Source organism: Sapajus apella, unplaced genomic scaffold (assembly GCF_009761245.1).
Source record: "Sapajus apella isolate SASKATOON/1434 unplaced genomic scaffold, GSC_monkey_1.0 scaffold55, whole genome shotgun sequence".
Classification (NCBI taxonomy): Eukaryota; Metazoa; Chordata; class Mammalia; order Primates; family Cebidae; genus Sapajus; species Sapajus apella.
This window is the reverse complement of record NW_022436995.1, coordinates 6,485,870-6,508,830: the sequence shown is the minus strand read 5'-3', so window position 1 is coordinate 6,508,830 and position 22,961 is coordinate 6,485,870. Positions and strand designations below refer to the sequence as shown.

The following is a 22,961-nucleotide window of genomic DNA, read 5'->3' as shown; positions in this document are numbered from 1 at the left end:
TGGGCCATAGGTGGTGACTGGAGCTTAGTGGAAGGCAGATGGTGTGGAATGACACGGGAGAAGGGCTACATCACAGCAAGGTTTTTATTTTAACCACACGTTGAATTTTATTCTAAGAGCCACGGGAAGCTATTTAAAAGAGTTTTAAGAGGAGGCTGGTGATTAAATGTTGATGTTCTGAAAGTTGATGCTGGCGCTGAGTGTTGGTGGATGGAGGGAGTAGAGTGGGATACTAAAGACAGTTAGTGAACTGGTTGTTAAGGGCTGTAAAGTGATCCTTAAGATTTGAGGAGGGGGAGTGAAGGGTGGCACATGTAGTTGGAAAAAGCACATTCACTATGATAGTTTTATGTTTGAAAGTAAGAGAAATTTATTGATGGTTGTAATATAATCTGCGAAAACAGTATGTTGGCTGGGAATCTGTACAAAGGTAATAATTCTAAGTGGAAGGTCTACCTCCCCAAAAGCTTTTGCGTTACAATTATCAAAAGGCAGCAAGGGGCGGCTCATGCCTGTAATCATAGCATTTTGGGAGGCCGAGGCGGGTGGGTTACCTGAGGTCAGGAGTTTGAGACCAGCCTGGCCAACATGGTGAAACCTCGTCTCTACTAAAAATACAAAAACTCGCCGGGCATGGTGGTGTGCGCCTATAATCTCAGCTACTGGGGAGGCTGAGGCAGGAGTATCACTTGAACCCTGGAGGGGGTGGTTGCAGTGAGCCGAGATCATGCCACTGCATTCCAGCCTGGGCAACGAAGGGAGACTCTGTCTTTTTTAAAAAAAAGAAAAAAAAAAAAACCCAAAAGGCAGGATGAGAAACATTATTATGGAAGTTAAGACCACCCCTCTAAGTGAAGGTTTTGCTACCTTTTAGAGAAAAGTGAGGCTTGAAGGCAAAGCATAACATCATAGTTGAACTTAAAAGAAAAAAAAAACAGTATGAAAGATACCTCTCTGTCGTATATGTGCACTGCCACGATTGATGTAGATATCAACTTGATAAATTTAAAAAATTACAGTCAGTTCTCATTTCTGCATCTGCAGATTCAACCAACTATGGATCAAAAATATTTAGAAAAATGATAAAATTTAATATACAGTGTAACAACTATTCACATAGCATTTACATGGTACTATGTACTATAAGTAATCCAGAGTTGACTTAAAGTATATTGGACAACATGTGTAGATTATATGCAAATACTGTGCCATTTCATATAAAAGACTTGAACATAAGTGGATTTTGGTATCCATGGGAGTCCAAAAACCAATCCCCTGTGGTTATTGAGGGATGACTGTATATAAAATATGATTAAGTCATACACATACAAATGTCTTAAGTATTTGTAAATGTTTTGAACACCTACCTTAGTGGAAGATATAGAGGTTTTGGAAAATAAAAATCCTATCTTAACTAAAATGGTTATTGTTGTGGAATTTTTAAAAGCCAGGATATTTTGGAATCCATAGAAGATCTATTTATTGTGAAAGTTGTGTAAAGGGTCAATGGCTGTAAATCAGTGTAAGTAACTATAGTGGAATGTGAATGCTTTACCTTTTATCTACTGAACTTATGTTTTTTAAAACCTGTTTAAAGGCTTGGATTTCCAAACACACTCTAATCATATTAGTAATGTTTTAGTTGACTACTGTAAGCATATGCCAATAACTAGTATTAACGTTGTGGACCCAGAATCCCATTTTACTTGTGCTGCTCTTTTTACACCCTCTTTTTAAATGTGTGCATTATTCACCATCCTTGACAACCATTTTATCCAGTCTAAAGCTGCTGCAGGAGAGCCACCTGCTGAGCATCACCTAGAGGTTCTCCTTGTTCAAGTTATGAGGCTTATGCACTGACAGAGGGAACTTTATCCACTATGACCCCCAAATTAATTTAAGATGCAGGATTTGATTTGTCAAGCTTATATATGTTCCTAGTTGTCTAGGATCTGTTTCTGCTTCCAGATATAGCCATAGGTGTGGTAACAATTCTAATCAAATTATGTGCTTTGCTAAGGATTTTGAAATTGAAACTTAGATCACTTTTCAAACAAAGGGCCTAATCTCTGAAATTTCCCTCTGTCTACTGTTCCTAAAAGGCTCTTTCTTATTTGTTGACCATCAGGTCAGTGTTAAAGGTAATCTTTTAAGCTTCTAATTGCAGAGTTATATAAATTATACATGCTTGTTCTACATTTTGTAAATGGTTGTATACGCAGGGTTTGCCAAGGCAAAGATTGTGTGGTTCCTAAGCCCATTTCTAGACCAATTATTGCCCCAAGGTTTATGTTCTCAGAGTTGTTTCCTTCTCAAAGAAAAACATGTAAAAATTATTGCACACTAAAGTGTTAAAACTTTAACGTGTTAACACATTGTCAAGAATACTACATTGGAATTTTACAAGAATAGGTAGTAGAAGCATAATTATGCTTAACACAAAGTATAGTCATGAGCTGCATAACATTTTGGTCAACTGCAGACTGCATGTACAGTGATGGTCCCAAAGATTACCATATTTTTATCTGTACCTTTTTTATATTTAGACATTTTTAGATGCACAGATACTTACCATTGTGTTACAGTTGCCTGCAGTATTCAATATAGTAATCTGCTGTACAGGTTTGTAGTCAACGAGCAATAGGCTATACCGTATAGCCTAGGTGTGCAGTAAGCTATGTCATCTAGGTTTGTTTAAGTGCATTTTATGATGTTTGCACAATGGAATCACCTAGCAATGCATTTCCTAGAACCTATCCCTGTGGTTAAGCAATGCATGACTGCAATCACTTATGTAACTAGCCTGGCTGCCATGTTATGGAGATATAGAGCAGATTGGGCAACCAGTTATCTTAACTGCCAGTAAGCTGTAGCTGATTTTGCTACTTCCCAGAGATGCATATAACTAACTTTTAAGGTTTTTTGATGCATATAACTTTTTTTTTTTTTTTGAGATGGAGTTTCGTTCTTGTTGTCCAGGCTGGAGTGCAATGGCGTGATCTTGGCTCACTGCAACCTCCGCCTCTGGGGTTCAAGTGAGTCTCCTGCCTCAGCCCCCTGAGTAGCTGGGATTCCAGGCATGTACCAACATGCCCAGCTAATTTTGTATTTGTAGAGACGGGATTTCTCCATGTTGGTCAGGCTGGTCTTGAACTCCAAACCTCAGGTGATCTGCCTGCTTTGGCCTCCCAAAGTGCTAGGATTACAGGCATGAGCCACCATGCCCAGACTTCTTTATTTTTGAGACAGGATCTGGCTCTGTCTCCCAGGCTGGAGTGCAGTGGCATGACCTCGGCTCATTGCAACCTCTGCCTCCCAGGTTCAAGCGATTCTCCAGCTTCAGCCTCCTGAGTAATTTGGGATTACAGGTACCCACCACAACATCCAGCTAATTTTTGTACTTTATGTAGAGATGGGGTTTTACCATGTTAGCCAGGCTGGTCTTGAACTCCTAACCTCAAGTGATCCACCAGCCTTGGCCTCCCAAAGTGCTGGGATTACAGGCATGAGCCATCATGCCCAGACTTGATTCATATAACTTTTAAGGTTTTTTTTTTTTTTTTTTTTCTTTATACATGTGAAACCAAATAGCACAGGGCCAATACATTTTAATGATTATAAATTAATAATTGTCCATTGATGATGAAAATTATGCATGTGAAGTTTGATGAGGTGTACTGTAAACATGTATTACTTTAAAGATGACTTTCTCTTGAAGCTCATTTGATATAGTCATTGTTGGTGGCGGAATTGTGGGGCTTGCCTCTGCCAGAGCACTCATCCTGCGACATCCATCACTTTCTATTGGTGTTCTGGAAAAGGAGAAAGATTTAGGTATGTATATAATCAGTGTTGTTCTTAGAGCTTACTTGGGCATCTGTTCATTATGTCTGTTCTGAATCTTTCATGTTGAATGGCAATGTTAGTATCTTAGTTTGTGTTCTGAAAGCAGAGTGTGGGACAAGGACGTGGCTATAGGTTATTTAAGAGGTTAAAGCAGAATGTGGGACAAGGACATGGCTATAGGTTATTTGAGAGGTTAAAGCAGAGTGTGGGACAAGGACGTGGCTATAGGTTATTTAAGAGGTTATCTGAGGAAACAGAAGTGAGGGGTTGAGGAAAGTAAGACAGGGAAGGAGGAAAAGTTGTGAGAACACATCATCAAGATTGCTGCTGTGAGCTGGATTCCACTGGAACCCCTGAGGAGCAATGTAATGTTTCCCAGGATTGTGCCCATTTATCCATCAGCTCCTGTCCCTGTTGGTTGAGGATTGCCACTAGTGATGTTGAGCACCCTGTGCCCTTCTCTAAAAAAGTTACCAGAGGCCCTAAGGCAGAGTCCAAAGAGCCCCAATGGGCCCCTGAAGTGGTTTGCTGATTATGGAAGGTGAGTTTGTGCACCAGAGTTGTAGTTGAAATCAGAAGTGGGCTGGAGCGATGTGACCTGGATACCAGGGATGCTGTTAGAAGAAGTTACCAGTGATCTGAACAAATTCAGGCAGAATTTTACTAATAGCTTCAACTATAATGTTTGTTCTCTTCTTATGTTTTGTATGAATCATGTGCATACTCTTACCCTGTTTCTCTTGTTCTGTAGCTGTTCACCAGACTGGACATAACAGTGGTGTCATACATAGTGGAATTTATTATAAACCTGAATCTCTGAAAGCCAAATTATGTGTACAAGGTGCAGCCCTCCTCTATGAATACTGCCAGCAAAAGGGAATTTCCTACAAGCAATGTGGCAAGGTATGGCATTTTACTAGGGCCTTGACTAATTTCCAACTAGCATTTTCTTGGTGATGTTTAATATATTTTTTTTAAATTTGGTGTTTTGTTTCTTTGTATCTATGTAATTTTTGAAGTCTAATATTGGGGAATAACTAAAAAAAGATGATGTGACTTTATGTAATTTTCTAAATAAAAGTTTTATTGACATATAATGTATGCACCGTACAATTCACTCTTTTAAAGTACACAGATCAGTTTTTAGTATATTCACAGAGCTGAGCAATCATCATCTAATTAATTTAGACTTTTTCATCACCCCAAAAAGAAATCCCATACCCATTAGCAGTCACTCCCCATTTCCACCTCCCCTGATGCCCTAGCAACCAGTAATATACTTTCTGTCTTTGTGGATTTGCCTGTTCTACACTTTTCATATAAATAGATTCATATACTATGTGGTCTTTTGTGACTGGCTTTTTTAACCTAGCGTAATGTTATCAAAGTTCATTCATGTTGTAGCATGAATCAGTACTTCATTCCTTTTATGGCTGAACAATATTCTGTTGTATGGATACACACCACACTTTGTTTATTTGTTCATCAGTTGATAGATCTATGGATTGTTTCCACCTTTTGGCTATTATGAATAATGCTGCTATGAACATTCATGTACAAGTTTTTGTGTGAATATTTGTTTTCGTTTATATTGGGTATGTACTTGGGAGTGGAATTGCTGAGTTGTCATGGTAACTCCATGTTTAACATTTTGAGGAACTGCCAAACTGTTTTCCAAAGCTCTGTACTATTTTACATTCTCACCAGTAATCAGGATTCCAATTTTTCCATGTGCTTGCCAACATATATTTTTACTGCGTCTTTTTTATTGTAGCCATCCTGGTGGAAGTTTTAATTTGCAGTTCTCTAATGATATGATGTTGAGTGTCTTTTATTTTTTCCATTTTAGAAAATACTTCTCTATTTTCTAAATATTAGCCAGGTACTGTGGCTCATGCCTTTAATCCCAGCACTTTGGAAGGCCAAGACAAGAGGATCACTTGAGCCCAAGAGTTAAAGACCGGGTCAGGTAACATAGTGAGACCCCATCTCTACAAAAAATTTAAAAAGCCGGGTGTGGTGGTGCACACCTGCAGTCCTAGCTACTTGGGAGGCTGAGGTGGGAGGATTACTTCAGCCTGGGAGGTTGAGGCTTCAATGATCCATGATCGTGCCACTGCATTCCAGCCTGGGTGACAGAGGGAGACCTTGTCTCAAAAAAATAAAAATTAAAAAAATAAAATTATAATTTTTTAACCTTATTTCTTATTTAAAAGTTGAGACAGGATCTTGCTTTGTAGCCTAGGCTGGTCTCAAACTCCTGGCTTCAAGCAGTCCTCCTGCCTTGGCCTCCTAAACTGCTGGGATTACAGGTGTTAGCCACTGTGTCCAGCCTAAAATTATTTTTTAATTGACACAAAGTTTATATATTTATCACGCACAATATGTTGTTTTGAAGTATGTGTACATTGTGGTTTGGGCACAACGGCTCATACCTGCCTGTAATCCCGACACTTTGGGAGGCTGAGGTGGGCAGATCACTTGAGATCTAGAGTTTGAGTCCAGCCTGGCCAACATGGTGAAACTCTGTCTCTACTAAAAATCCAAAAATTAGTTGGGTGTGGTAGTACATGCCTGTAATGAGAATTGCTTGACCCTGGGAGGCAGAGGTTGCTGTGAGCTGAGACTGCACCACTGAAGTCCAGCCTGGGTGACAGAGTGAGACTCTGTCTCCAGAAGTATGTGTATATTGTGGATTGGCTAAATCAAGCTAACACATGTATTACCTTTCATACATTTTTTTTTATGATGCAGACCCTTAACTCTCTGAGCAGTCTTCAAGAATATAATATGTTATTAACTATAGTCAACATTTTGCGTAATAAATATCCTGAACTTATTCCTCTTACTTAACTGAAATTTTGTGTCCTTTAACAAATATCTTTCCACACCACCCCCACCTCCCTGGCGCCCCCAGCCCCTGGCAACCACCATTCTTCTCTCTACCTCTTTTGAATTCAACTTTTTGAATTCTACATATAAACGAGATCATGCAGTATTTATCTTTCTATGCTTGATTTCACCTAAGATAATGTTCTTCAGGTTCATCTCTGTTGTCATTTGTGGCATGGATCATTTGTGACAATATAGATGAACCTGGAGGATGTTTCTCCTTATCTTAAAGATTTCCTCCTTTTTTAAAGGCTGAGTGGTATTTTGTGGCGTATATATACACATTTTCTTTTTCCGTTCATCCATCAATGGACACTTAGGTTGATTCCATATCTTGGCTCTTGTGATTAATGCCTCAGTAAACGTAGGAATTCATGTATATTTTTGACGTACTGATTTTATTTTCTTTGGATATATACCCACCAGTAGGATTGCTGGATCAGTGTTGAGCATATTTTTATGTGCTTTTTAGCCATTCATGTAGCTGCTTTGAATAAATGTCTATTCAAATCTTTACCCATTTAAAAATTGGGCTATTTGTCTTATTATTGAGTTATACATCTTCTTTACATATTCTTGATACAATATATCAGCTATGTGATCTGGAATATTTCATACTATTCCGCAGGCTTTCTTTTTTACTTTCTTAATGGTGTCCTTTGAAGCATTAAAGTTTTAAATTTTGATGAAGTCAAATTTATCTTTTTTTCTTTTGTTGTTTGTGCTTTTAATCTAAGAAACAATGCCTAACACTAGATTATAAGGATTTTCTCCTATGTTTTCTTTTAAGAGTTTTGCAGCCTAAGCTTCTGCATTTAGATCTATGATCACCTTTTTGTTGTTGTTTTGTTTTGAGTTAGGATCTCACTCTTTTAGCCAGGCTGGAGTGCAGTGGTGCAATCTCAGCTCACTGCAGCTTCCTCCTCCTCCTCCTCCCAGGCTCAAGTGATCCTCCCACCTAAGCCTCCTGAGTAGCTGGGAGCTCAGGCATGTACCCCCATGCCTGGCTAATTTTTGTAGAAATAGGGCTTCACCATGTTGCCCAGGCTGGTCTTGAACACCTAAGGTCAAGGAGTCCACCCAAAGTGGTGGGATTACAGGCAGTTTTTTCGAGGATTTTTATTATGTAGAGAAGAATGTTGAGTTTTATCAAATACTTTTTCAGCATCAATTGAGATGATCATATGGGTTTTTTTTGTTGTCATTTGTTTGGTATTTTTTGTTCATTTTTTGAGACAGAGTCTCAAAAGCTACCTTGGCCACACCCAGGGTGGTGTGCACTGGTGTGATCTTGGCTCACTGCAACCTCTGCCTCCCAGGTTCAAGAAATTTTCCTGCTTCAGCCTCCTGAGTAGCTGGGATTACAGGCATCTGCCGCCACACCTGGCTAATTTTTGTATTTTCAGTAGAGATGGAGTTTCACTATGTTGTCCAGGCTGGTCTCGAGTTCCTGGCCTCAGGTTGTCTGCCCAAATTGGCCTCCCAAAGTTTTGAGATTACAAATGTGAGTCACCATGCCTGGCCTGATGATATATTTTTTGTCCTTCATTCTGTTGATATGATGTGTCACATTGATTTATTTACATATGTTGAACCATCCTGGCATCCCTGGGTTAAATTCCGCTTGATCACGATGAATCATCTTTTTAATGTGTTGTTGAATTTGGTTTGCTAGTATTTGGTTAAGGATTTTTGTGTCAGTATTCATCAGGGATATTGGACTATAGTTTTCATTTTTTTGACCTGCCTTTGTCTGGTTTGGGTATCAGGGTAATACCAGTCTCATGGAATGTGTTTGGAATTATTTCCTCCTCCTCTATTTACTGGAATGGTTTGAGTAGGGTTTGGTATTAGTTCTTCTTTAAATGTTTGGTAAAATTTAGCAGGGAAGCCGTCAGGTCCTGGGCTTTTCTTTATGGGGAGACTTTTTATTATGGCTTTGATCTGATTGCTTGTTATTGGTTTGTTCAGGTTTTGGATTTCTTCATGGTTCAATCTTGGTAGCTTGTACATGTCCAGGAATTTATTCATTTCTTCTAAGTTTTCTAATTTATTGGCGTATATAGTTTGTCATAGTAGCCTTTAATAATTTTTTGAGTTACTGTGGTGTTGGTTGTAATGTCTCCTTTTTCATCTCTGATTTTATTTATCATGTCTCTTTTTTTCTTAGTCTGGTTAAAGGTTTTTATCTTTTCAGAAAAGCAACCTTTTATTACATTAATCTTTTGTATTTGTTTCAATTTCATTTATTTCTGCTCTTTATTTTTTATTTCATTTATTTCTGCTCTTCTAATTTTGAGTTTGGTGTGCTCTTGCTTTTCTAGTTCTTTAAGGTATATTGTTAGATTATTTGAAGTTCTTCACTTTTTTGATGCAGGTGCTTAGAGCTATAAACTTTGCTCTTACTACTGCTTTTGCTGTTTCCCATAGATTTTGATATGTTGTGTTTCTGTTTTTACTTGTTTCAACTTCTTAATTTTTTCATTGAACCACTGGTCATTTAGGAGCATATTGGTTTTGTTTGCTTGTTTGTTTATTTTTTGAGACACAGTCTCGCTCTGTCACCCAGGCTGGAATATAGTTACACTATCACAGCTCACTGCAGCCTTGACCTCCTAGGCTCAACTAGTCCTCCCACCTCAACCTCTGGAGTAAAGGGGATCACAGATGCACCACCATGCCTAATTTTTTTTTTTTTTTTTTTTTGAGACGGAGTCTTGTTGTCATGCAGCCTGGAGTGCAGTGGTGCCATCTCAGCTCACTGCAACCTCCGCCTTCTGGGTTCAAGCAGTCTCCAGCCTCAGCCTCCTGAGTAACTGGGACTACAGGCACGTGCCGCCATGCCTGGCTGATTTTTGTGTTTTTAGTAGAGATGGGGGTTTCACCATCTTGGCCAGGCTGGTCTCGAACTCCTGACCTTAAGTGATGAACCCATCTCAGCCTGCGATTACAGGCGTGAGCCATCATGCCCATTCCTGACCTTTTTTTTTTTTTTTTTTTTCCCCTCTAGTTAGGGTCTCTCTGTGTTGCTCAAACTGGTCTCAAACTCCTGGGCTCAAGTGATCCTCTCACCTTGGCCTCCCAAAGTGTTGAGATTACAGGTGTGAGCCGCTGCGCCTGGGCAGCAGCATATTGTTTAATTTCTATATGACTGTATAGTTCCCAAAATTTCTTTTATTATTTTTAGGTTTATTCCATTGTGGATATTGATATAATTTTATTTTATTTTTTTGAATTTTTAAACACCTGTTTGGTGGCCTGATGTATGGTCTGTCCTTGAGAATGATTCATGTGCTGGGGAGAAGAATGTATATTCTGTGGCTGTTGGATGAAACACTCTGTAAATATCTATTAGGTCCATTTGGTCTGTGGTGCTTGGTAGTTTATTCTTTGTGATGCTTTTGTGAGGAGAATTGTTTGACCTTTGTGAACTCATTTTGTTCTAATTGTGTGTGTGTGTGTGTGTGTGTGTGTGTGTGTGTGTGTGTGTGTCTGTGTGTGTCTGTCTGTGAATTCCTTAGGCTTTACTATATGCAGGATCATGTCATCTGCAAATAAGTTAATGTTACTTCTTTTCCAATTTAGATGTCTTTTACTTAATTATTCTGCTTGACTTCCACGGGTTGAAGCTCCAATACTGTGTTGAACAGAAGTAGTAAAAGTGGACCTTCTTGAATTGTTCTTGATCTAATGGAGAAAACATTTAATCTTTTGCTGTTAAGTATGATGTTCACTGTGGATTCTCTTGATTGGATTAAGGAACTTCCTTTCTATTTCTAGTTTTTTGAGTGTTCTCTGTCATGAAAAGGTGTTGAATTTTCTCAAATGCCTTTTCTGTTTCTATTGAGGTGATCATTTGGTTTTTATCCTTAATTCTATTAATGTAGTGTATTAATACATTTTTGGATATTAAATTGACTGCATTCCTGTGATAAATCCTACTTGGTCATGGGGTATAATCCTCTTTATATGTTGCTGCATTCAGTTTAGTAATATTTTGTTCAGGGTTTTGTATTAATATTTATAAGGGATATTGGTCTGCAGTTTCTTTAGATGTCTGGTTTTGGTAAGAGGCAAAAGATTTTATTATTCTTAAGAGAAACCAGAACATTGGTTTTAGTATCAAACTAATATTGGATTCACAGAATTAGTTGGGAAGTGATTCTTACTCTTCTGTTTTTTGGAAGAGTTTATGAAGAATTGGTAGTATGATTATTTTTTAAACATCTAGTAGCATTTGTGAATAAAGCCCTTGGGCCTGAGCTGCTTTTTTTTTTTTTTTTTTTTTTTTGAGAAGGAGTCTGGCTCTGTCGCCTAGGCTAGAGTGCAATGACGCAATGTCAGCTCACTGCAACCTCTACCTCCTGGGTTCAAGCGATTCTCCTGCCTTAGTCTCTGAAGTAGCTGGGATTAGAGGCGCCTGCCACCACGCCTGGTTACTTTTTATATTTCTAGTAGAGACAAGGGTTTCACTGTGTTGGCCAGGCTGATCTTGAACTCCTGACCTAGTGATCCACCTGCCTCAGCCTCCCAAAGTGCTGGGATTTCAAGCGTGAGCCAACACACCCGGCCCTTTTTTTTTTTTTTTAAATTTGGGAAGTTTTCAATCTCTGTGTTATAGGTCTATTAAGTTTTTCTTCTCGAATCAGTTTCAGAAGTTTGTGTCATTCTAAGAATTTTGTTCACTTCATCTAGATAAAATTTGTTGCCATACAGTTGTTCATCGTATTCTTTTATAGTCTTTTTATTTCTGCAATGTTGGTAGTCATGTCCCTTCTTCAGATAAGTGTTTTGTTGTTTTTGTTTTGTTTTTGAGACAGGGTCTCACTTTGTCACCCAGGTTGGAGTGCAGTGGCGCAATCTTGGCTCCCTATAGCCTTGACCTCCTGAGCGCAAGCGACCTTCCCACCTTACCCCGCTAGTAGCTGGGACTACAGGTGCTCACTACCACACTCAACTAATTTTTTTGTTTTTTGTTTTTTTGTAGAGACAAGGATTTGCCATGTTTCCCAAGGCTGTTTTTGAACTCCTGAACTCAAGTGATCCTCCAGCTTCAGCCTCTCAAAGTGCTAGGATTACAGGCATTAGCCACTGTGTCTGGCCCGTTTAATTTTAAAGAATAAAAGCTCATTGTCACCATTAAAGATTCTGTGAGGCCAAGCATGGTGGCTCATGCCTGTAATCGTAGTACTTTAGGAGACTGAGGTGGGTGGCTCACCTGAGGTCAGGAGTTCAAGACCAGCCTGGCCAAGATGGTGAAACCCCATCTCTACTAAAAATACAAAAATTAGCTTGATGTGATGGCGGGTGCCTGTAATCCCAGCTACTCGGGAGGCTGGGTCAGGAGAATTGCTTGAGTCTGGGAGGTAGAGGTTGCAGTGAGCCGAGATTGTGCCATTGTACTTCAGCCTGGGTGACAAGAGCAAAACACCATCTCAAAAAAAAAAAAAAAGATGCCATGAAAAATTGTAGGGCCAGACTCAGTGGCTCATTCCTGTAATTTTAGCAGTTTGGGAGACCAAGATAGGCAGATTGCTTGAGCCCAGGAGGTTAAGACCAGTCTAGGCAATGTAGTAAAATGCTGTCTTTAATAAAAGTACAAAAAATAGCCAAGTGTGGTGGCACATCCCTGTAGTCCCAGCTTCTAGGAAGGCTGAGGTAGGAGAATCACCTGAGCTTGGAAAGTTGAGACTGCAGGGAGTCACGAATGGGCCACTGCACTACAGCCTAGGTGATGGGAGTGACACTCTATCTCAAATAACTAAATAAATGAATAAATAGATAGAAATATAAACAATAGAAACAATTTTTTTTAAGAGACAGAGTCTTGCTCTGTTGCCCAGGCTGGAGTGCAGTGGCACAATCACAGCTCACTGCAGCCTCAAACTTAGGGGCTCAAGTGGTCCTCTTGCCTCAGCCTTTGAAGTAGCTTGGATTGTAGACATGAGCCCCTGTGCATGGCCATATTTTAAAAAATAATTTAGTAAAATGGGCCTGACAGAATCTTAAGTGAAAAGGGCAAGATATAAAAGTCTAGTTACAGTTTTTATCATTGTAATTGTTGTGAGAGTTCTTTATCTATTCTAAATAGTAGACCTTTGTCAACTATATGTTTTGCAGATATTTTTTCCCATTGTGTGGGTTGTCTTTTCACCTACTTGATAGAGTCCTTTGATTCCACTTCTGTTTTTAAGGTTAACTATTTATTGATTTAAATAGCCTTTGCACCTTGATTAAAAGTGTCACCTCATGAAATTCTGTTGACTTTTTGGTATGAAATAATGACTTGTGAATTCCAACGTACCTCTGAATATGCACCTGTGTTTTCCTTTGCTCTTTCCCTTAAGTAAGGAGGAAAGTTATTTTTCCCAGAAATAAATAGAAAAGAAAGAAGTTGACAAATTTACTGTTTTCCCTCTGCAGCAGAATGCATTAGTGAATACAATGTATTCCAAAAATAAAAAGGATTGTTTTGTCAGTTATATTCAATTACACTGAATACCAGCTGTCTTTATGATGTGCTGATATTTTACATTTTCCTGAAGAAATAAGAAGGCCATTCTGTTTTGGGGGAAAAAAAAATGTAAAACTCAAGCAACTTATCCTTCTCTCTCCTTTGGGATTGAGAATGTGGTAGTGGTAAGAGTTACTTATGGCCAAGATGCACATGGGGACTATGATAACAGAAGTGGAAATTGAGCCTACGTTTCATTTTTAGGGAAAATTTGTTTTAATGCCATGTTCTTAAGACAACTTTTCTTGGTGGAAGAAGAAAATAGTCATGAAGAAAGTAAGAATTAGATATGTGAAGAAAAAGTCATTTTAAAAAATAACCTTGGCCAGGCACGGTGGCTCACGCCTGTAATCCCAGTACTTCGGGAGGTGGAGGTGGGCAGATCACCTGAGATCAGGAGTTCGAGACCAGCCTGACCAACATGGAGAAACCCCACCTCTACTAAAAATACAAAATTAGCCGGGCATGGTGGCATACGCCTGTATCTCAGCTACTCGGGAGGCTGAGGCAGGAGAATTGCTTGAACTTGGGAGGTGGAGGTTGTGGTGAGCTGAGATCGCACCATTGCACTCCAGCCTTGGCAACAAGAGTGAAACTCTGTCTCCAAAAAAAAAAAAAAATTAAATTAAAAATTAAAAAAATAACCTTGTTTGGGTCATACAATAGTTGATGGTTTTTCATTGACTTTATCTTTCATCACTGATGATACCTGCACCTCTATCCATGCTCCTTACCTTTTTTTTTTTTTTTTTTTTTTTGCAGCTTATAGTAGCTGTTGAACAAGAAGAAATTCCGAGACTTAAGGCTCTATATGAGAGAGGCCTGCAGAATGGTGTCCAGGGCCTGAGGCTGATCCAGCAGGATGATATAAAAAAGAAGGAGCCATATTGTAGGGTAAGTGATTAACCAGCTTCATGCACATGTTCAAAGGGATGTTTTCATTTAGGGCTTAGTCCTGTGATATGGAGGCTGAGAGGTGAGTTTATAGGAGGCAGGAATAATATAAAATCAGATAGATGATCCTGTCACAGATATAGTGAAGTGATAGACAAAAGAGGGCATTGCCACAAAGTCTGGACACCTGATTTCTTTCTCTGTGAGAAAATACCAGGTCTGACCAACATGAACAAAGATAGGAGGCCTGAGGCCATATGGCATGTTTGGAAAACATGGAGCAATAAGGTGTGGTTGGGAGCATTGGGTGATATATGACAAAAGATAAGGGATGAGACTGGAAAGTCAGGGTTAGGCCCACATAAAGGGCTTGGCATTCAGCCTTACCCTGCCTATAATAAAAATCAGACACTATAGCTGCCTCCTGGTTAAGATGGATAAGGCTGGCATGAGTTTGAAGAGTAGCTTGTAGAATATCTTCCTTAAAACTTGCCATAGGGAAGAAAACCAGATCTTTATTCATGAAAGAGACATGAATAGTAATATAATAGTTATTCTGCATGTTAACTTTCACTGATAGCCTTTCAGAGACTATTAGTCCAACTTCCCAGTTCCACTGACTGTTCTAATGAATGGCCAATTTTTCCTGTAGGTAGAAATTTAACTGTTCCAATAGCTGGACTCCAGAATCCTGTCTCAGAGAATGTGACCTTGAACTCACTATCAGGCAATGCTTTTTAACTTGGTTTAGAGAAACATGGGAAATAGGCTGAAAAATATGTAGACTATTAGACCATTTATTTGTTCATATACATCTCTCAGATGGCATGCCTACACTGCAGTGTTTTGCCTTCCCCATTCTACTCCTTGACCCCAGTTACTGTCTTTGAATTGTGCTTTGGTTTTATGGCATCAGCCTATAAGAAGGTCATTGTATCAGTCACTGTGGCCTCTATTGTAAGGATGCAGTTGAAGACGTAAGTTATTCAACTGTGTTAAATGACATCTTGCTCTGAGAACCTGCAGGAGAAATTTCTCTCAGATCTTAGTTCTGAGAATAATTTTAGTCTTCCTAACCAGAGTTGGTTTGTTTTTATCTTATGGACACTGAGTAATTTAACTGATTGCTTTGCCCTGTTTACCGTGACTGCAGGGATGCTCAGAGACACATTTGTGCCGTACTCCTGCCAGATAACTGGTGCCTTAAGCATAAATTTTTATTTGTGTATACTAACTTTTCTCTTCAGTTTGTCTTATCTTTCCATCCTCCTTTTCTGTATAGCCTAGTTTCTTGGAACTATAATGTACAATGGAAATCATAAATGGATAGCTTAGTGAATGTTCACCAAGTGTGATCAGTACCCAGGACAACAAACAAATGTTACCGACCTCCCAGTACTCCCCTCATGTTCTTCCACTAGGACATTGCTCTTAAGGATAACCACTGTCCTGACCTCTTACATCATAGGTGATTGAATTTTAAGTAAGTAGAATGATATGATATGTATTCTTTTGTGTCTGAGCTTTTTTTTTTTTGAGACAGGGTTTTGCTCTGTTGCCCAGACTTGAATGCAGTGGCACAGCATTATCATAGCTCACTATAACTTTGAACTTCTGAGCCCAAGTAATCCTCCCACTTCAGCCTCCTGAGTAACTGGAACAATAGGACTGTGCTACCATACCCAGCTAATTGTTTTTATTTATTTTTAATTTTTTTGTAGAGACAAGGTCTCGCTATGGTACCCAAGCTGGTCTTGAATTCCTGGGCTCAAGTGATCCACCCATCTTGGCCTCCCAAAGTGCTAGGATTACAGTTGTCAGAAACCATGCCCAACTGTGTCTGGGTTTCTTAATATTGTTTATGAAATTCATCCATATTGTTACATATATTTGTAGTTTGTTGTTGTTGCTGTATAATACGTCATTCATATGTATGTATGTAGAACGATTCATTCTACTGTTGATGGGCATTTGGATAGTTTCTAATTTGGGATTCTTCCAGATAATGCTGCTATGAAAATTCTAGTACATAGGTTTTGGTGAGCACACATACACATTTTTATTGGCTGTATACCTATGAAGGAACTTGCCAATTTGCAATTTATGGATATGTTTAGCTTTGGCAGGTATTGCCAAAGAGTTTTCCAAAGTGTTTGTCCCCATTTATACTCTCATTAGCAGTATATGAGAGTTCCAGTGCTCTATATCCTCAACTAACACTTGGTGTTGCTTATTGTTTTTATTTTAGCCATTCTAGTGGGTATGTTGTAGTATTATATTATGATTTTAATTTATATTTTCTCATAGACTCATACATTTATGCACCTTTGTATGTATTTATTGACCATTTGGATATTTTATTTTGTGAAGTATCTGTTTGAGTTCTTTCCCCACCTTCGTATTGGGTTGACTGTCTTTCTTATAATTATTAATTCTTACTCAATTTTAGGACATATGTAGTGTGGATATGAGTCTTTCGTTGGAGAGATATATATACATATATATATATATGATATGTATACACACAAAAAAACTATCACAGATACCTTCTACCACTCTGTAGCATGTCATTTTACTCTTTTTTTTTTTTTTTTGAGATATAGGGTCTCACTCTGTCACCCATGCTGGAGTGCAGTGGTATGATCACAGCTCACTGCAATCTTGAACTCCTGAGCTCAAGCGATCTTCCTGCCTCACCCTTCTGAGTAGTTAGGACTACAGGTGTGTGTCACCACACCCAGCTAATTTTGTATTTTTATATTTTTGCAGAGATGGGGTCTTGCTATGTTACCTAGGCTGATCTCGAGCTCTATGGCTCAAATGATCCTCCTGCCTTGACCTCTGGAAGTACTGGGATTGCAGCATTTCACTTTTTAAATATCGTTTTTAGATTAACAGAAATTCCTAATCTTAATGTTACCAATTTATGCATATGTTTGTCTTTTATGCTTAGTGTTTCTTTGTGCTCTAGTTAAATTTTCTGGATGCATTCAAAAACTTGGTACGAAAAATAAAATAGAAAAAAAAAGAAATCTTTACCTAGCCCAAGGTCTGGAAGATATTCTATGTGTTTTTCTAAAAGCTTTACTGCTTTACCTTTCACATTTAGATCTGCAGTCCATTTGGAATTGATTTTCGTAGATGGTATAAGTTAGGGGCCAAGGTACATTTTTTTCCCCATATGGATATCCAGTTGAGTCAGCATCATTTATCAAAAGAACCATTATTTCCCCACTGTGCTGCAGTATAGCCTTTATGATATCAGATATATGGTGGGTATATGTCTGGACTCCATTGTGTTCCATTGCCTCTTCTGTGCTACTACCATAATGTTTAATTATAGTAGCCTTTTTTTTTTTTTTTTTTTTTGAAATGGGGTCTTACTCTGTCACCCAGGCTGGAGTGTGGTGATATTATCACAGTTCACTGTGGCCAGCTAATTTTTAAATGTTTTGTAAAGACAGAGTCTCACCATATTGCTTAGGCTGATCTTGAACTCCTGGGCTCAGGTGATCTTCCTGCCATGGCCTCTGAAAGTGCTAGGAGTAGATGCATGAGCCACTGCACTTAGCGTATAGTAGCTTTTTAATAGGTCTAGGTATCTGGTAGAGTAAGGCCTTGAGTTTTTTTCTTCAACATTGTCTTGGCTATTCTTAGATCTTTACATTTTTACATAAATTTTAGAGTTTATTTGCCAAACTCTACAAGATAACCTGTTATGATTTTGATTGAGATTGCATTCAATTTGTATGTCTATGTGGAGACAATTTACATCTTTGTAGTATGGAGTCTTCCAGTCCTTGAATATCATACATCCCTCCATTTGTCTGGATCTGCTTTAATTTATTACATAATGTATTATAATTTTCAGAATAGAATTCTTGCATGGCATATGTCTCTTACATTTACAGCTCCAATTTGTATTTGATGTTTTCTGATACTCTCATGAATAGTATTGATATTTAAAGTTCATTTTTTGTTTGTTGCAGGTCTGTGGAAATACAGTTGAGTTCTGACCTTGTATTCAATTTTCTAGTTAAATTCACTTATTGTTTTTAATTAATTTGTCTATAAATTCTTTTGGATTTTTATACCCAGACATTTTATCTGCAAATAATAATTATTTTATTTCTTCCTTTCTGATTCATATACTTGGCTGACCCATTGTTTAATGCCAGTTTATATGCGTTTTTCATTTATTTTTACAAGCTGCTTCATCCTTTCAGCTTTTCCTTTATTTCTGGCTGTAAAGTTAAAGTTGGGTCAAAATAAGCAAGATTTTCTTAATTCATGTAAAGCTCCTAAGAAGCTGATAGTATCTAGGAATCTAAACAGTGTTGAATGAGTTCTTCCTGTAGAGAGGGTTGTAGCATCTTCATCTTCAACAAGCCACCTATTCCTTTTCTGGTACCAGCCAGGATAATCAAATTATTTTGCTTGTGGGATACACTAGGTCTTGCTACTTCCCTTTTCTCCCCTCAGATATTTCTTATCTGTCAGAGACAGTAAATTAATGACTGATTTGTTTTTAAGTAGAATATTTTCATTGACCATCTTATTTTGGCCACCTGCCTATTTCACACTCTGGGCAAATTCTAAATGGTCAGAGTTGGCAAATTCTGTCCTGTAGGCCAAATTCATCCTGCCACCTGTTTTTGTATGGCCTGAAAGCTAATGTTTTTTACCTTCTAAGTGTGTTAAAAAAATTAAAAGAAGAACATTATTTTGTGATGAATTAAAATTTTATGAAATTCAGCAGGGCATGGTGGTGTATGCCTGTAATCCCAGCCACTCGGAAGGCTAAGACAGGAGAATTGCTTGAACCTGGGAGGCGGAGGTTGCAGTAAGTAGAGACTGGGCAACTGCACTAAAGCCTGGGTGATGGAGCAAGACTCTGTCTCGAAAAAAAAAAAATTATATGAAATTCACATTTCAGTGTCCATAAAGTTTTATTGAAATACAACTTTACATATTCATTTATGTATTGTCTGTAGCTGCTTTTGTGTCAAACAGCCTTGTTGAATAGTTGTAACAGAGATCATAAGCCTAGTCAGAAATATTTACTATCTGTCCCTTATAAAAAAAAGGTTGCCGGGGCTGGGCTTGGTGGCTCATGACTGTAATCCCAGCACTTTGGGATGCTGAGGCAGGCAGATCATGACATGGTTTATATTTCCCCTTTTCCTGATGTGTTACATTTAATTCATTATTTTATTCTGTTTATTTTTTTTTAAGACATATCAATCTTTTTTAAAGTGAAATAGGCTATTTTAAAACAATGGCGAGAGATTCTAGCATATTATAAAAGTAGGGTTGTGACTAACTGATACAAGGGCTGGTTGTTTAGACTGAAGCTATGCCTCAAAGAAAAAAATTGCTAATATTAAAATTAAGAAATTAGGAGGCTGTTATGTATGTGGGAGCAGAAAGTGTGTGGGAAAGCTCTGTACTTTTTGCCCAATTTTGCTATGAACTTAAAACTTATCTTAAAAAAGAGTCTACTTAAAAAAAGTTTACTTAAAAAATTTAGATTAGTGCTCGCTTCGGCAGCACATATACTAAAATTGGAACGATACAGAGAAGATTAGCATGGCCCCTGCGCAAGGATGACACGCAAATTCGTGAAGCATTCCATATTTAAAAAAAAAAAAAAAAATTTAGATTAGCACTGTGATGTGTCTAGCTGTGGAGCAAAAAAAAAAAAAAAAAGAAAGAAAAAAAAATTAGATTATACCCACTTCCTGTTTCTTATCTATACAGGGCATTACAAAACTATTGAGTGTGTGTCGGCCAGGTGTGGTGGCTCATGCCTATAATCCCAGAACTTTGGGAGGCTGAGGCAGTCATGAGGTGAAGAGATGGAGACCATCTTGGCCAACATGGAAAAACTTCAGATCTACTAAAAATACACAAATTAGCTGTCTAGCTACTCGGGAGGCTGAGGCAGAGAATTGCGTGAACCCAGGAGGCAGGGGTTGCAGTGAGCCGACGTTACTCCACTGCACTCCAGCCTGGTGACAGAGCGAGACTCCATTAAAAAAAAACAAAAAACAAAAAAAAACTATTGAGTGTGTTAAAAGACAAAATTACAAAAGATTTAAAGATCAAATTAGCTTTTTTAGCGATTCATGAATCAAGGAGCTTTTCATTCAAAGATTTAGAAAAGCCTCGCTGATGAGCTGACCAGAGAAGTCTGGCTTTATAGGCAGAAAGGGGCTGAAGAAAGCAGTAACAGAGGACAAAAAGCAGATTGGTTCTTCCAAAGTTACTTACCTTATAAGTTTAAAACAGAGAAGACTTCCTTATCAAGCTGGCTAAAACCAACCTGTTTGGTAACTTGGCTGTTCAATCTCTTGTGATTTTTTAGAAGGTCTAATAAACAACTCGGATTCGGTCTGGAGAGGAGGAATTTTAGCATGAGTGACTCCATTTTGGTTTGGTGTGTAGAGGCCTAATACAGAGGCTTAGTGCAAAACAGTGGCTTCCTATACATTTTATTAACATGTCCTTCCTGAAAATATACTAAATCTATTGCTGTTTCATAGCTTCATATGATTTTGATGGAATTTGATTGTGAAACTAAGATATCAGCATCTCACTGACATGTTTTCAAAAAGCTAATAGAAAGGATTTTGAATTTTTACAACACAAAGAAATGATTGATATATCAGTTACCCTGATTCGAACATTACATGTTATGTACACATACTGAAATATCATTGTGTTTCATAAATATATACAATTATTGGCCAGGTGCAGTGGCTCACGCCTATAAGCCCAACACTTTGGGAGGCCGAGGTGGGAGGATCATTTGAGGTCAGGAGTTTGAGATCAGCCTTGCCAACATGGTGAAACCCCATCTCTACTAAAAATACAAAAAATAGCTGGGTGTGGTGGCAGGCACCTGTAGTCGTTCCCACTTGGGAGTTTGAGGCAGAATTGCTTGAACCTGGGAGGCGGAAATTGCAATGAGCAAAGATCATGCCACTGCATTCCAGCCTGGGCAACAAGGTGAGACTGTCTCAAAAAAAAAAAAAAAAAGATAACACAATGAAACCCCGTCTCTACTGAAAATACCAAAAATTAGCCAGGCATGGTGGCATGCACCTGTAGTCCCAACTATTCGGAAGGCCGAGGCGGGAGAATCACTTGAACCCAGGAGGTGGAGGTTGCAGTAAGCCGAGATTGCACCACTGCACTCCAGCCTGGGTGACAGATCAAGACTTCATCTCAAAAAAAGGAAAAAGTAAAAATACAATTATTTTGTGTCAACTACAAATAAAAGTTTCAAAAAATTTTTAAAAAGACTTTCACTGCTGGGTGTGGTGGCTCACGCCTATAACCCCAAGCACTTTGGGAGGCTGAGGTGGTGGATCATGAGGTCAGGAGTTCAAGACCAGCCTGACCACTATGGTGAAACCCTGTCTCTACTAAAAATACAAAAATTAGCTGGGTGTGGTGGTGTGCATTGGTAACTCCAGCTGGTTGGGAGGTTGAGGCGGAAGAATTGCTTGAACCTGAGAGGCGGAGGTTACAGTGAGCTGAGATTGTACCACTATACTCCAGCCTAGGCAACAGAGCGAGACACCATCTCAAGAAGGAAAGAAAAAAGGCCAGGCACAGTAGCTCACAGTTGTAATCCCAACACTTTGGGAGGCTGAGGCAGGCGGATCACGAGGTCAAGAGATCAAGACCAGCCTGGCCAACATGGTGAAACTCTGTCTCCACTTAAAATATAAAAATTAGCTGGGCATGGTGGTGCTTGCCTGTAGTCTCAGCTATTCAGGAGGCTGAGACAGAAGAATTGCTTGAACCCAGGAGGTGAAGGTTGCAGTGAGCCAAGATCATGCCACTGCACTCCAGCCTGGCAACAGACAGAGCAAGACTCTGTCTCAAAAAAAAAAAGACTTTCACTGATGTGCTCCTATCAAGTATTACCTTTAAGAATGAAACAGTTGGTAACCTCCTTCAAAAGAACATGCCAATTTTTAACACCTTTTAATTTTTATTTGCTTATGAAAAGTTTTTCAAATGTGAAGATTGTTTTTAAAAAGAAAAGTTATATCTGAGCTGCTGGCCCCATTGTAGATTTGGTTATGAAAATAATTTAATTGCAGAGTTTGAAAACCAGGATTACTGCTATCCTAGTGGTATTAAAAATTGGAAAATTGGTCTATCTGATTGTTATTTGCTGTGTATCCTTGTTAAGGCTTTAAAGATAGAAAAAATCAGAACAGGAACCCATGATTCTTTATATCATGCTTTACTGAAAAAAAAACAAAACTTTTCAGATGTTGTCAAGATTGTGGATGAGTCTGGATATTGTTCTCTGCACCTGATGATTTGACCATCACAGGTCCTTGGAATGAGGGCGATGAGATATGTGTGCATAGGTAATGAAACTATACATATATATGTGTTATGCATATGTTTGTGTCTTAAAAATGAAACTGTTGCTCTCCCAGTTTTACACAGCTCCTAAAGAGTTCCCCACCCCAAGATCTGACTCAGAACTGGTATTTTTTTGTTTGGTTTAACCAAAGGTTTTTTGATTACTATGTGCCAAACACTGTGGTAGGCACTGTAGATATGAAGATGAATAAGGCATGGCTGTCAACATGAAGGAGGTTATAGTGTAAAAGAAGATATAATTTTGATATAGTGATAAGTATTCTATAGAGCTGGTACTCCTTCCTGTATCAATGTTAAGGGAACACCTTTAGCTTAGTACAAGTGTTTAAGAAAGCTTCAGAGACAAACCCCACTCAAGAGATGAATGAGTAAAGTAACTTATAAAAGAGGCATATTCTCCTTC

At 38.5% G+C, this 22,961-nt stretch overlaps 1 protein-coding gene and 1 non-coding gene across 2 annotated transcripts in view; both read left to right on the top strand.

Moving 5' to 3' along the window:
• The window catches only part of L2HGDH (L-2-hydroxyglutarate dehydrogenase), a 65,433-nt gene that overhangs the window by 1,002 nt on the left and 41,470 nt on the right, over positions 1-22,961 (top strand). Inside the window, exons 2-4 of the mRNA XM_032244546.1 lie at positions 3,719-3,834; positions 4,598-4,749; positions 14,015-14,146. Of these exons, the coding sequence (XP_032100437.1) occupies positions 3,719-3,834; positions 4,598-4,749; positions 14,015-14,146 (400 nt within the window). The remainder of the gene's footprint in view (positions 1-3,718; positions 3,835-4,597; positions 4,750-14,014; positions 14,147-22,961) is intronic.
• LOC116527736 lies at positions 19,681-19,787 on the top strand. Its single transcript, XR_004258698.1, has one exon. It is a non-coding gene; the product is annotated as a U6 spliceosomal RNA (small nuclear RNA).